The sequence below is a fragment of the Parasteatoda tepidariorum genome, chromosome 5, assembly GCF_043381705.1.
Source record: "Parasteatoda tepidariorum isolate YZ-2023 chromosome 5, CAS_Ptep_4.0, whole genome shotgun sequence".
Classification (NCBI taxonomy): domain Eukaryota; kingdom Metazoa; phylum Arthropoda; class Arachnida; order Araneae; family Theridiidae; genus Parasteatoda; species Parasteatoda tepidariorum.
In genome coordinates, this window is record NC_092208.1 from 54,331,166 (window position 1) to 54,346,932 (window position 15,767).

Consider the following 15,767-nt stretch of genomic DNA (forward strand, 5'->3'; position numbering starts at 1 on the left):
ATCCGAAAGCCTTCTTCATAAAGGTTCAATAATATCTTATATTCAATAATAAGTTATAACTTTAGTAGTACAAGGATTGTAAGAGAATGTAGTTCAATATTTGTATTTTGTAAAGCTACCAGGCATTGGTATCTGAATAAATTATCCATTTTTGTTTATTTTGATTGGCAATATATTCCAGGGGTAAATATATAGCCTGGTATTCAATCGTAAATGCAGAACGCGTGATTTTACAATAAACTTTGTTATTTTAATTAATAAATGAAAAACAATGAGACTGCTACCATTTTCAGCATCATTTACAAACAAAAGTTCAAAGACTTTCGAATAATGTTCTTTTGACGATCAACTCAGAACTTTATTACAAATAAAATTTATATAGTTGTTCTCAAAAAACAAACAACAAATTTTCTTTTTTTTTGCAATTTACTTATTTCTATTTTTTATGATAGTTTAAGCGTTAATTAAAGTACAGTTAATGTTCCATGAAACGTAATTTCATTTTTTTTCCTAACTAAAGTCACTTAAGCAAAAAACTGAGTATAAATCTTAAAACCAAATAACGCTGTGATTGCATTATCCAATTATATTTTACTATTCGCAATTATAGAAAACAACTAATTAATAACAATTTTTTTTACATAAAATTAGCTTATATTTGATCGTTAAATATTAAATTATCTGTGATGCATAAACAAGAGTAATTAAAGTAAAAAGTGAATCATTAAATACATTTTCTCTGCTACATTATGGAGCATAAAAGTCATGCTATTTTCAAAGTACTTTACTTCAACATAATAACGATTTATGGTTCTTTTTAACAGCTTTTTAAATTGCTTTAGCTTTATTTTTGTTTAACTGACAACAGTCACACAACACTAGAATATACGGATAATAAATGCATTTGCTGTCATAGCTTTTAACAAGTTTTATGCGTAATGATCGTTTCTTTATAAAAATTGTTAATAGGAAGTTCTTAAAAGTGACGCAAAAAAAACGATTGTTTGCAGAGTTTTTTAAGTTATTCTTTTCTAATTATTAGCAGTCCTTCTCAAATTTTAATGAGAAAAATAGAGATTGGGTGATGGTACGTGTCTTTTGATGAATAAAGCCAATCAAGAATATTATGATAGTCATACTTTCATTGATGTTTATATTTACTTCCACGTATTCGTTCATGGAAGTGTCTAAATACGTTTCGTTTAGGTAAGTTTGTTTGAATTTACAAGCGCAAGAGCAATCACTTCAGATAGAGATATTTGTATATTCTATAGCAGTGGTTTCCAACTGGCTGCCCTGGGGCCGCATCCGGCCCTTCGAAGAGTTTTTTGGTGGCCCGCGAACTAAAATATATTAGTTGTCATTTTTTGCGGACAATTTTCGTAAAAAATCTATATGGGTTTAAAATACTTTTCTCGTTAATAAAAACCTAATTTATTCGTTTCTGTTAAATTTATCATACCAACGGTGCAAAAAAAAAAAAATTTTCTCAGGTTTTTCATCCAAAAAAATATTTATTCAAATACAAAAATAATCGTGTATGTTGCTNTTTTTTTTTTTTTTTTTTTTTTTTTTTTTTTTTTTTTTTTTTTTTTTTTTTTTTTTTTTTTTTGGTATTTTGAGAATATAATTTATCATGTGGGTATCAGAAATTTTCTCGAAGAAATTCTCCGATTAACTTTTTGAAACCACTCATTTTGGACGAAAATATTTACACACACATTTATAAATTTTAAATTTAAAATGTAAATATCTATTCTCTGGTGGTTGCAGCAGGCAAACCTCAATTTTGTCATTGAACATTTTGTGTGCTACTATGTAAGTTTTAATATCAACCTTTTTAAAGTTTTATATCTTAACAATTAGATATCTGTTGCACATTAATTGTTTAATACATGGGTGCACATTAAAGTTATTGTAGCCCGAATTTTTTATTATGCAATTAAATCTTTTTAAAAATCTACTTCTTATTTTAATTGTTTATTCAATACTTTTGTACAACTTGGTAAATTTAGTACAACTTGGTTGTTTCGTACAACTTGGTTGTTTCGTACAAAATTTTGATAAAGTTGCTGCCCGGCATTTGATTTGTGTTTTTAATTGTGGCTCCCGGCCTCATGTAAGTTGGAAACCCCTGTTCCATACATTACAATGCCTACACTGTGAAATATTTCGGATCAAATGTCGGTTAATAGTACCGACACTTTGGGTGCATCATCTGTAAAATTGATTTTTAGTGTAAAATAATATACAGTAATTTTTACGGTAGTATTCATTTAATTAGAGTGATTCAATGAATTTACTGTAAAAATCCGGTATATCTGATTTTTTGTTTCGTAACATAAGATGGTAAGAATAGATTTTACTGTAATAAGTACCGTCACCTTGAGTAGCAGTAATTTATAACGTAATTTGATACGGAATATTTTACAGTGTAGACGAGGCGTATTTTTAAACCTAGGAAACACTAGGAACATTGTTGTACTGCAGTAAAGTTTGTTTAAATAGGAAGTTAAGTAATAGGAGTTTCAGGCTTAAGAGCCTGTTGCTGTTATATCGTATCTACAACTAGGCTTACAAATATTCTGAAGTGGTTAAAATCTAGAATGATGCATAAAAACCAATGATCTTAAGCTGGTATAAGTAAATACTATCGCAAAGATTATTTCCAAAAAAATTAAATCAATGTTGGATTGCACATACCAATATGGTGTTGTCCTAAACTTTAATGGATCTCAGAATTAAATTTGTTGTGCTAAGTAAATATGCGTTTAGCAGTTACCTAGCAATGAAAGTTCAATGTTTATAATAATCTGTTATGTTTCACTGAAATTCGCTCAAGTCAAATTTTCTAAAAAATTTTAATTTTTAAAGCTAAAAGCTTTTTTTTAATTTGTTAGGATTTTTTGTCGCAAAATATATCGTACCTACAACGTCTTTTTTATTCGAAAATTGCGATTAATTGAAGTAATATACACTCTGTATATCACTTAGAAAATAGTTAAGCTTTAGGCAAATACAAAAGCTGTTTTAAAATGCTTCATTTTAAAAGCTTATTATAGTAGAAATATTTTAAACATTCAACCTTACCTTTACCCACAACCTAGATGTAAAATATTCCCACCTAGTTGTAGGAGAGGTATAGCCACAACTGGAACTTGCGCCAAAAACTCCACACAAAAAAAAATCAACATTCTGAAATGCAAAATTACTTTTTAATAAACTAAATTTTTAATTATTGCAGAATAGCATTTATTAAGTTTCGTAAAAGGTTAACTAATTAATAAAAAAAAATTTAAAAAATAAGGAACTATTTCTAAAATGGTAAGCCTTAAATTCAGCTAACAAATCTGGTAAATTTCGATAGAATTTTTACTTTAAAAATTCATTGCATTGCATCAATTTGATAGTATAGGTTAAACGAAACAGATAAACAATTCGAAAAAGTGAAAATAAACTATTCAATTAAACTTAAATGTTGAATTATACAGCACTTAATGGGGAAAAAAACTGAAAAACATTATTTCTTCTCAGCGACACGCGAATCGGTAGTTATGAAACTACTTTACAAATGCATCACATTTTTTTTAAGTACTATATTATGTTTCTACGGTATTTTAAAAATATCTATTCTTTTAAATTCCAACAACTATAATGTCCGGTTTTGTCATTTATTTTTTCCCATAAAAAAGATAAAAGTTTCACCTAATCTAATTGTTTTTTATAAAATCACATTTACAGTTTTCTTTATTACTTTATTTTAGTATTGTCTCGGAATAAAGTTTTGCCCTGAAAAAAAATCATTGTTTTGAGACTAGTTTGTCCTGTAATAATCATGTTATGGAGTAGGTTAGTGTTAATGTCTCATTTAAGCTCAGATAAAATTGCTCATTTAGTACAAAACAAGAAGTTACCATCATCAATTTTAGTACTTTTCAGCATCTAAGAAATGGCTATATGGCACCATGTGCTTGGTTTACATGAAAAACTCTTTGGTTTAAATAAAAGACATTTTATTTCAGACATAAAATAGAGGTATAAAATCTATCTAGGGTTAAAAATAAAATGTTATTATAAGGCTTTTCACCAACTAATAAGCAATTTACTTGAAGTAACGTAGTATGTGTGCTTAAAACATGCTTGATTAACTCTAATAAGCATAAATGCTGAGAAATTACCTTGAAATGCTTTTTTTAAATCTATATTCTTGCTATGTCAAGATGTGTTAGATGAAGAGCACAATGGTACAAAAGATGGCACTATGCTGCGCTAAACATAATCTACAATACAATATCTAAAGGAACTTTCCTTGCCAGTCGTTGTACTGTAGGGCACTATTGGCAAATATAGTTATAAGGCTAAACTATTTTAAGTTGGGTTGTGGGGTTAAATATACAAGGTGATTTGACTCAGGTCAATGAAAGAAGTATCAAAAGCTCCCCTTTTTATTAAAATGCATTTTCCTGTTTCTGTAACAGGTAAGAGACCCAAAGAAGTTAGTTAGTTAGTTAAGAGTTCGTGACGCAAGCACCGTTTGTTACTATATCGCATCTATTACTTGGTTTTTACGAAATATTTATATTGATGTATCAAAACCAATGGCTTTGAGGTATGAGAGAATGTTGTCGCGGGATCTGTTTCCAATTAATAAAATCATGATGGATTAAAGCTACGAAACTGACGTTTTCTCTGAATTTTAAATGGTTAACACACTTGGATTTACTCTGATAACAATCTAAGCTGGATAACACTCTGAATGTTAAATGGCTACACTTGGATAAAATGCTTTTCCCAGTGAGTGGTTCCTTACAATGGGAACACTCTGGCACAGGCTCATTTAGTAAAAGATGTCAGTGAGTAATGCTAGTATGACCGATACGTAAGCGATTTAAAAGAACTTCTAGTTTACGAGATAGATTAAGCTGTGTATAGGGTTGTTGGTTAGAATAAATACTATATGGCTTATTATTTGTCTCATTATTCTAGTTTTATGCCATTCTGAATACAAAGTTCATTTGACAATATGAGCAACACCTCCCAGAAGTAGGAAGGCCTCAGCACGGATCAATTTAGTAGTCCGATGTGACGAAGTTAACTGCACAGTAGATGAAAAATAAGAAAGATGTCACTACGCTCGGGGTACTAAGCTGCGCAGTGGTTGAAAATACGAAATATGTCATTACGTCTAAAGGATATTTATGGTAACCCGTGCTGAGGCTTGCTCTTTTCTAGGAGGTGTTGATATGAGCCCCAAAGCAGAGGTCTTTGGTTAGATAGACAGTAATCTAGGTAAGCTGATCTAACGGAAATGTAAACTAGGTTTGACGTAGAAAGCGTGGAAAATGGAGTAAAGATCACTGGAGTATCACGACGTCACGTGACCTGTGTTTACATGAGCACATACTTTTGGATCTCTGTCCTCAGAGACTTTTAATCCGTACTTGACAAAGTGCTCTAAAACATTTTTTTTTTACACTTTAAGCAATCATCGATAAGTTTGAGTCAAGCCTCACAGATTTAATGCGACAGATAAAGCTCGAATTTCGCAGGATTATAACGATGCTTTAATTTGAGATCATATTTTCTTTCAAATCTTCTTAATCATTTATACTTTATACTTTTTAGAAGCATGTTTTTGCACATCTGATTGACTTGAAGGTTTAGATAGTTTTATTTCTAGTGCAAGAGCCATATTTGGCTACACCGCTATTCATATTTGATGAAAAGTAATGTCAAAGGGTAAAAATGGAATTTAATGACTGAAAAAAATCTCTGTCCTTAAGGACAGAGACAACACTCTCGATCAGAATGTTGTTTTTCTCTTAAGAGAAAAACAGCATTCTGATCGAGAGCATCTCCAATTAAAAACTTAAGTTGGAAATTCATGGTTAAAGTACAGTATTAGCTTGAAGATAGTAAAAAAGTATACGAAAACTTTATCATGGGCCTGAGCCCTTGTTGACCCTGGCTCAGACAGAGCCAGTCTCATTTTTAGTGTTTACCTATCTAACTAGGGTAATATCTGAAGGATTCTTTCGAAGTTATATTTTCAGCATATTTATGAACAATGAATTATTTTTCAAACTTCTGCGAAATATTAGGATTTCCTTCTTATATGGCTATAAATCTAGTGTTTGCTGTAACTTTATATATTCTTAACTTAAGACAACTTTGCAATTTTATCTGCTTCAATAATTTAAGTACGACTAATTTAGTAGATAAATAATTCTATTACACATATTTTAGTTATGCTAAGGCCATAATATCTGCGTTAGTAAATTCATAAAGGAACATAACATTTACTAAAAAAAATATACAAGTATTTATAAAAACATGTGAAATTATTTATTATCCCATACGATGCACTTTTTGACCATCGATTTTAACTTTTGTAAAAGATTACAATTACCTCTTTTAATGACGAGGAATCAATCGTTTGTTCCAAGTTTATTTTTTACTTAAATTCAGGTTTGTGATCTTTTGGGCAAACCTAATTATTATACAAAGAATTCCATTATATTTGCTTTATCTACGTTAAGACCATTATTTATGCTTCCTATATGCTTAAAATTTAAAAATAAAATATATATATATTTTCAAAAAATCACTTCAGAGTTATCTATTATCACGTCACACTTTCAGCAGATGATCTTTTTCCTTAGCCTGTCTCCACATGGAACTATTAAACTAACTCAATTACGCAGCCTTTGTAAATCTCTATATTCTTCTGAATACAATTTCTTTTGTATGCGTCCGTGAATATAAAACGATTCTTGATCAATAAATCTCTTAAGAATAAACTATTGTTACAAGGGAGGTAGAGCACAATAGAATATTCCAATATCGAAAAAAAAATTATATAGGAATGTCCTTAGACATGCATTTTTAAAAAATTATGATTACTTTTGAAAACATTATTTACCGAAACCTCGAAATTTGGAGAAAAAAAATTATTTAATATTGGTTTTTGGGGAGTTCCATTTTACCTTTCTTGAATCATTTATAAAAAGTAAATTACCTACGAAAATTTTTCAATCACGTAATGGAATTTCAGAAATATTAAAGTTTTTGACTTTATTCTTATAAACATACTTTAAATCATAAGCTTTGAATTCTTGATCTATTGAAAACAAAAGGATGTTAAGAAGTCTTTCGTTGTTTTGTACTTTAATATTTGTTATTTTTGACGAACTGCATAAGCCTGATTTGAAAGAACAATTACTTCTACAACAACTACTTCTAAAAAATTTATTTTAATAGTAATAAGCTATAACTATTATATATATCTTTATCTTTTTAATTACTTTAAAAGTATTGTCCCTAAAATATAATTTCTCACTTACATTATTTATATTTCTGCATTATCCCTTACAAAAATATCAATTTATTGTATAATTTCTGAATTTACTTTTCTGCAATTATTCATAAGTATCTAAATTGCATTGAATTTAGGGTGGTTTTATGATGCAAAATCTTTTAAAAATAACATGCAATACCAAACAAATAATGTTTAGATTGGATTTGATATATCTGCTACAATGCTTTAAGCTTTGAGAATATTATATTATAGTTTAAATAAATTAATAAAACAATGTAATCTAAATTTTGAAAATAAAATAAAAATTCAATAATGAAGTATCTTGAGGTTGTCTGCGCCAGTGATCTCCAACCCCGAGCCGTGTACCGATGCCGATACGGGGATCAATTGTACCGGGTTGAGCAAGGAGCATTAAATTATTTCCATTTTATTTGCAGTAGAATATTTCTCTCTGATTTGTACGACTTTCTATAGACTAGAGGCAAACCGGAGAGACTAGAGAGTTGAGAGACCGTCACCCCTAAAACCCCACCAATACCTCGCATGCTGTTATATTTTATTTTCAGGGCATGATCAAATATGATTAAATTAAAATTATTTAATCAAAGCAATCTAAACTCTAAGCAATTAATAGTAAAATTATCAAACGTTGACCTTTACGCAAAGATATAAAGACTGGGGAGCACTGGTCTAAGCTATGCGATAGACATAGATCAGGCGAATAAGACTAATTCTAAATATAATTTGAGTTTTTAGACGAGAGGTGCTCACATAAACTACGATTTATATAATAATAAAATTTTAAATAATTATGTAGCTAAGTTACTAAATTTTAATTACATAGCTATCTAGAAACTTTTGGTTCAGGTAATAAAATTAGTTTATAAAATGTTTATAAAATGATACCAATAATTACACTGTCAAAATTCCTTTCTATCCATCTTTAAAATACCAGCTCATATTTTTCTGATTTTAAGTAAAAGTAAACTTTATAATAATAGTAGCTTAATAGTCATTTAAACTTCAGAAAAGTGTGTGTAAACATTACATAATTTATCTCATTTTGAGTAGGCAATTTTCTACTGTTACATTCTTGAGCTATTTATTTCTCCAGCAGCGCAAACACCATTCAACTCAACTCATGAAATTGTTTACCTTAGGTGAAATATTAGTCACTGCACCTGAACAAACGGAAGCTAATCATCCTAACGAAATTTCTCATTTTTATTGCTTCAATGCACCGAAAACATTTAAAATCTCCTTCTTAAGGAAATTTCTGGATCATTTGAGCTGAGAAAAGTTCATATCGTTCTATCTCAAATATACTCAAAGAGCAGTAGCAAGTTTTCCACACAACAAACAAGAGTTAAAATTAGGTGAAGGAAAATCTTACTGATGATTTAGTAACAGAGAATTGAATTGGATTTAGGGTTTAATGGCACAAGGCCCAAAAAAGGACAAGCTGCGCCAAACAAACCGTTCTTTTTTTCAACAAATGTAAGACAAAGCATATTTGTTTTACCAAAATACATTATATTGTTAAAACTATGCATGACACGAAAACATTCTGAAGATAATAAAATCAGATAAAGGTGTAAATGGATTAAAATTACATAAAACAGGTTAAAATGGTATTTATGTAACAAAATACAAAGTGAATAAAATTGGATAAAAGCGATTATATGCAATATGCGATACCAAACACGTGTAGACATGCAAAGATGTTAGGATAATGGGCTTTATTCAACAAATCTTTTATGCATAAAATAGAACTACCGAAAAAGGTAAAACGATGACGGTTAAAACATGGGGAAGAGATTAAAATGTGAGGGATCGTGATTAAAACGTTGCAAATATTGCAGTGAGGAGGTTCACCTAACAGCGAATGAAGCTGGGTCAATCGAGTGTGGACGATTTGGAGATGGGTTTGACGTCTGTCCTACGATTACGTAACACATGCAATGGATCCAAAGCAGTTCTTATAGCGTATTTAGTAACAGAGAAATCCAGTCTCGTAATTCAAAAATGAAGCTCTCTCATAAAGTGTTGAAAACTTGAGTATAGAGAAGTCTAAGTTGACGTCACTTCCCTTGCCTGTCCACACGAAATCCAACAATGAACAAACATTTTCAGCGACATATATAGGAATACGTTTCTGATAAAATGGGAATACGTATCGTCCAATAGGAAAAGTGCAAACAGCTTAGTCATTCATAACCACACAATTACGACAATTGATTCGACACAAGCATGTAGTTCAGTTCCTCTCTTGGACAAATCCATCAAGATTGATTGATGTAATTTTTTGGCGCCTGAGACATGGTTTGGCTATACAAAATACTGCAATTTGGTTGAAATCAAAACAAGAGCAACTAGTCCAAAATTAAAATAAATAGTTTATAGTTTGTCAACTCGGTTACAACTAGAACTAAATCAAATTGCAAAGCCCGATATGTTTAAGGTAGAGTATTAAGTTAGGATGTGGTGGGTCTCCAAGTAAGAATGATAAAGTCGGAAAGTAGCAGTTGAAGTACTGTCGTCTTTTAGATTGAAATTTCATAGACTGGGCCAGAAAATGTTTAACTGTAAGAGACTCTCTGCAAAAATTGCATTGTGGAGGTGCTTCATTTAAAATTAAATATTTGTGTATCAATCGGGTCTGCCCAATGCGCAGTCTGTTGATAAGAACCTGTGTTTTTCTATTTTAGTAAGAGAATGGTGCAAATGGCTTAGTGTCTGGCTTAATCTATCAATTGTAAACAGTTGTGTTTTTGAATTGGATATTCTAACCAACAATTTTAAATTCCAGGCTAGAATAAATAGTTTATTTAGATCGAAACAACACAAAAACAGACATTACAAACGATAAAGGGATATTCACCCAAAGACTCTGAAGAAGAATCATGGGTGATGTGATCATGCCGCTTCGTGGGTAAATCGTGCTTTACATGGTTAACTAGAATATTTAGTTTGAAACTTTTGGCGCAAGAGCCAGTTATGGCTATATCGCACTTACAATTAGATTTATTTTATTCAACTTGGTTTATTTTATCCAACTTAGTTATGGGTTAAAAGCTAGATTAAAGTATTGAAAGCGTTTTGTTTGAGGTATGAGAAAATGTTATCGCTGGGACTGTTTCCAATTAACGAAATCAATGCCAGATAGAAGGTACCAAAATGGTGTTGTCTGAGAAATTTGAGTAGTTAGTTTATAATTTTTGGTAAAAGAACCTGGTTTGATATTACAGCACCATGAATTTGATTTTGTTTGAAATTAATATTGTTTACAAGGCAAAATTCATTAAAAATAAGTGCACCTATGTCTAAAAGTCAACAAACATTAATATGTTGCTACTAAATGAACAATTAGTGACGAAATAAAGTGAAATCTAAAAATCTACCTTTCTTTCCTATTTTTTAATCAGGTTTTGTTATATTTGGTGCTTAAATTCATTAGTGATTGGTGCAGTATTGCCGCTTTCAGATATTTTGCTTTGGCATTTAAACTTTACATCCAAGCAATCAATCAATTGATAAAAAAAAAAGCTTGATGTCAATTACAAACTAACTAATCATATTGACAAAACTAATTTTTTTTCTATTTTGATTTCATTTATTTTTTCTAGTTTATCACGCCATTATAGGCATTACATATATCATTGCGTGTTACGAGCCAATTAATGTATATTATGTGACAAAAGTTTGTGGGATTAGTTTGTTTATAGTTTTGGTGCAAATCAGTTAAAGAGGAATTATAAGAGTGGTAACTAAGATTGGTAATATCTACACCCAGAACTTAGCTTTAAAATTGAAATAAATAAGTTATATTCATTAAGGTGACGTATATTCAGGTTGGTGAATATTTTTTGAGATACAATCTTTAGATTTGGAATGTATTTAAAGTTTTATGACATTAGATTCAGAACGTGGTCTAGAGATTATTACTATATGTTTTTATTAATAAATTGTGAATCCCGCTTTGTGACAATATCTGTGTCATTCATTTTTGTGTGAACTAAATAAATCTATATTTAAACATTTAAATTAAATTATAAAAATTAATTTTTTATTCAAATTAACACAAACCCCGATTATTCGAAGTTTGATATTTCTGCATTTTAGTTAACTGTAGCAAACTTTATTAATATATCGCTAATCAAGATAAGCACTTTTTACTAAGTATAACATGTTGATGTTTAAGCATAATTGGGTCTTTTTTTTTCTTTTTTTTTGTCTCGACGTTGCCTAACATTATTATGACATAGGCAATTTATCATAGCAAATCATAGGCAATTTATCATAGCATAGTTGATGTTATAGGCAATGTGACATAGGCAATGAAACAAATCGATTTTAAACTTTTTACTCAATATTTAAACAACATATTTCTATACTTTTATAAATAATAGAAGAAAACAAAGAGAAAACGCTAGAGTAAAAAAGAACTTCGTACAGTTTTCTGCGATCAGTTCACATGTTATGATGTTTTTATTTCGCCATATTTTTATTCCGAAAATCTTTCCTTACCCTGGAATCAATTAATCGCCTGTTCCTCCTTTTCATTTTGCAAAATTAGTTAGTTAAAAATTATTAGTTTGAGAGCCCAAAAATACTGTACCATGATAAACATTTGGTTGAAACTAAGTCTGGTTTAAATCACATGCAAAAAAAAGTACGCATTGTCTTTCAGATAATAGAAAGATTTCGATGTGAAGTCATTTTTCGACATTTTTTGTTCCAAACAAATAAAACATAGAATTACATAGCGTAAAGTCAATTCTTGACGTAAAATACACGATTTGGGCTGGAACAGCCTTGTTTGTAGGACGTTAGACTCGTTTTCGTGGTAACGGGAGTTCGAATCCAGCCGGCCGAAGAAACCCCGTGTATTAAATAGTGACTGGTACACGTTAAATCTGTCGGGGTCAAAAAGTTCCCATAACAAATCAATACCTCTGGGGGTACTGAAGATTGATCATTCTCTGGTTAAGGTCAATATTACGATGTGTGGATGTATGAATGGGTTCGCCCTGTAAAACGGGTTGTGACGTGTGTGTCTTGTTGAAATCGTATTCTTGGTCATAGATGGCCCCACTGAAAAATAAGAAACACACTCTCTACCTTTAATTCTCTTGGTTTCCCAAGCAGGCTTGCTGACATTTAGCAAGTGGAAATGGAAACAACAACAGAGACATGATTTGCTCATACAGTTCTAAAACTAGGTTTTAAATCAAAAACTAAAAATTAAAATCCATTAAACTAGAATAAAAATCAAGATAACTAAGTTAAAATTTTGTTGCTAAGTTATTATTATAGTAGATAAGATAAAACAGAAGCTGCTTGGTTAAAATAAGTATTAAATGGGACCCCAAAATCTGATGTCTTTACAATATATTAGTCCGATAAATATAATGCACTCGTGAATATTGAATTATATAGGAATCTGTGTATTGATTTCCAATGAAATCGTATACTTTGAATTAGTTTTGATTCTTAGCTAATAATATGACAATAATTATTTTCCCCAATGATTTAAAAAATAAAACTCTCAACAAGATAAAAATATATTCATTTTATTCTTCGTAAATGTTTTGCATCATTGATACAGAACGCAGAAACTCGATTCTCAGGGGATAAGTCTAAGTTAATATGATATATACTCAAATACGCTCTTCGGCAAACTGAAATTTTTATCTTTCAAGAAAAATGGAATACGGGATTTCAGACACTGACGTCAAAAAGAGAATTTTCAGTTGAATAAAATATTTTGTACTGCAAGATGCCAACTGAACAATACATAAAAAGAAATCATATTATTTTATTTTTTTGCTCAAAAAATACATACGGTGTATACGTATTACCTACATACATTAAAATTTGTAAATTCAACAATAGAAGTAAATTCAGCAATAGACTAAATATCAAGAATTATCATTAAAATATACCCAAGTTTATTTTACATTAATTCTTATACCATTTAGGTACGAGTAAAATGTTTTTGCTTTATAATTAGGTAAGTTAAATGCCAAAAAATACTTACCTTTTTACGCATTTGCGCAGCATACTTTAATGAAGGAAACAACGCAATTAATGCATGTTAAAGCAACGAAAGTGATCCTTTGTGATCTAATTGAAATCATTGTGAAACATAAAATTTCTATAAGGAATATTTTTATGAATTGAATATAGGGTTTGATGGCACAAGGTCTAAATAAGACATACCAATAGTGTTTCGAATTAAAATAAACAGGTTTGGAAAATTATAACATACTTTTTAGCTGTTAATGTAATGGCTGTATTACTAAAGAAATTTTTAAAAAAATGAAATTTTTCAATTGAGAATACATCTGAGTAGTGTAGGACGCATTTACGGTTTGTGAGAATAATATCGAGATTGGAAGAGTCATTTCTGTAAGTGTGCGTGACTAAAAAAAATTTATCAGGTAAAAATTTCATTAATACGAAAAGAAAGAATTTACTTTTGAAGTTAAAAGATTGATAATGTAATAAATGTAATTAAAAATATTCTCTCTAATAAATGACTTACCCGAAAATTGTTGCACTTTGTATGAGATACATAAAATCTTTGAGTTACTTATTGTAATTTAGATGTCATTGATTCAAAAGCCTAAATTAGCAATCGATTTCTGGCACTAAGTCAGTAATATTTATAAATAAATCACTTTTAATAAATCTCTTTTTTTAAAAATCATTTGATAGAGAATCCATTTTTTAAGATGATTGCTCGAAATTTTTTTTCAAATGCTCTTGTTTAATAAATTTAAAAAAATCTTCAGTTTGAATTCGAAAATTACTGTAAAAATGTAACAAAAATTTACAAAATTAAATAAATTCTTTTTTCAAAAAATCATTTTTGTCAACCAAATACGTAGAAACTCTGCGGTAATAGATTTGAGGAATGAAACAATTCATATTTTTTACTGCACTTGAAAATAAGCTAAAAACATTTTTTTCCGTTAAATATTTCCTAGTTACGAATAAATAACTTCTCAAAACAATGTTTGAAAAATTAGTATAAAGATCAAAAAATTAATTTTTTTGTTAGTAAATGGATTGAAAAAAGTTTTTATTTCTAGTCTTTTTTTTACATTTAACGATTTTCAAAAAAAGAAACGACAATTTGATGAATTATTTAAAGAAAAACGGTAAAAGAAAATAATATACGGTTTGATATGTTCTGCTGGAGCTTATATGTTCTGCTGGAGGAAACTGAAGCTTATTTTCATTAAGTTTTAAAGTTCGCTTCAAAGCTCATCATCAGAGGGCGCCACTAGCTGAGAAAAAGCGATAAAATGATTTTCAATACATGCCAGACCATTCCAACCAAAATATTTGCACCGGCGAAGCTAATTTTAAAACTCGATGGAAAACTTTTCTTACCAGAACATAGCAAATCATATATTTCTATCTCTTTTTAATTTCATAATTGCTTTCTTAAATCATCAGTGACTTGTAGAAAATATCTCTGTATTTTTATTATTGAATTTTCGAGAGAGAAAAATTTTCACTGTAAGATGTTTTCTACAACTAGCAAATAACTTTTTTTTTTTCAGTTGCAGTAGTGGTAGCCTTCTTCCTGTGTTGGGCTCCATTCCATGCTCAGAGACTAATGGCCATCTACGTTGTTGACCAAACACCAACTGTTATAACCATTTACACAGTTCTTACCCACATATCAGGAGTCACCTATTACGTCAGTGCGACCATCAATCCTATATTGTACAGTATCATGTCCAAGAAATTTCGCCACGCTTTTAAAAACACTCTTGCTCATTGCTGCAGAAGGAATTCAATGTATAACATGTCCTCTTCTCTAGGTTATCCATCCAATGTCTACAGATCGAATCACGGTACTCTGTCCAATAACAATTCGTTGCGAAAGAACAAACCACCAGTAAAGACATTCCCTTTGTTTAAAAATAATGACTGGAAAAGTTTAGCAGACAGCAATGGAGTACCAAATAATAACGAAATTAATATTCTTACAAGTGAGCAGTAAATGGACTTGTTTTTAAATAAATGTGATATATGTATTGTATTTAAATAAATTGTATTAAACAATTTCTACCGACATGTTTCGTTTATTTTTAAAATACGTATATTTGCTTTGGAGTTTTAAACAATAATTTAATTTTAAATCTGTAAATTGTTGGTGTTCTAGCAAAGCAATTGAATATAAAGGTCATAGGACAATAGGTTTTTTAGCAAAAGGTTTTAAAACAGACCGAAAAGGCCGCGGTAGCCCAGTGTTCAGAGAAATGGATTCCGATCCTGAGACGCGCTGTTCGATTCTCGACTCCGCTAACACCCACCGAGTACCGTGCTTGTGGAATCGAAAGTCATGTGGTCGGTCACTGAGCTGTACCATTGGTTTAGGGATCTGAAGAAAATTTCTTTCCACTTCAGATCTATGTCTAAATTGAGAAAG

At 30.0% G+C, this 15,767-nt stretch overlaps 1 protein-coding gene across 1 annotated transcript in view; it reads left to right on the forward strand.

Annotated features, from left to right (window-relative positions):
- The window catches only part of LOC107456758 (pyrokinin-1 receptor-like), a 60,181-nt gene extending 44,771 nt beyond the window's left edge, over nt 1-15,410 (forward strand). Inside the window, exon 2 of the mRNA XM_016074707.4 lies at nt 14,893-15,410. Coding sequence (XP_015930193.1) covers nt 14,893-15,338 — 446 coding nt within the window. The 3' untranslated portion in view covers nt 15,339-15,410. The remainder of the gene's footprint in view (nt 1-14,892) is intronic.
- Nucleotides 15,411-15,767: the final 357 nt, after the last annotated feature.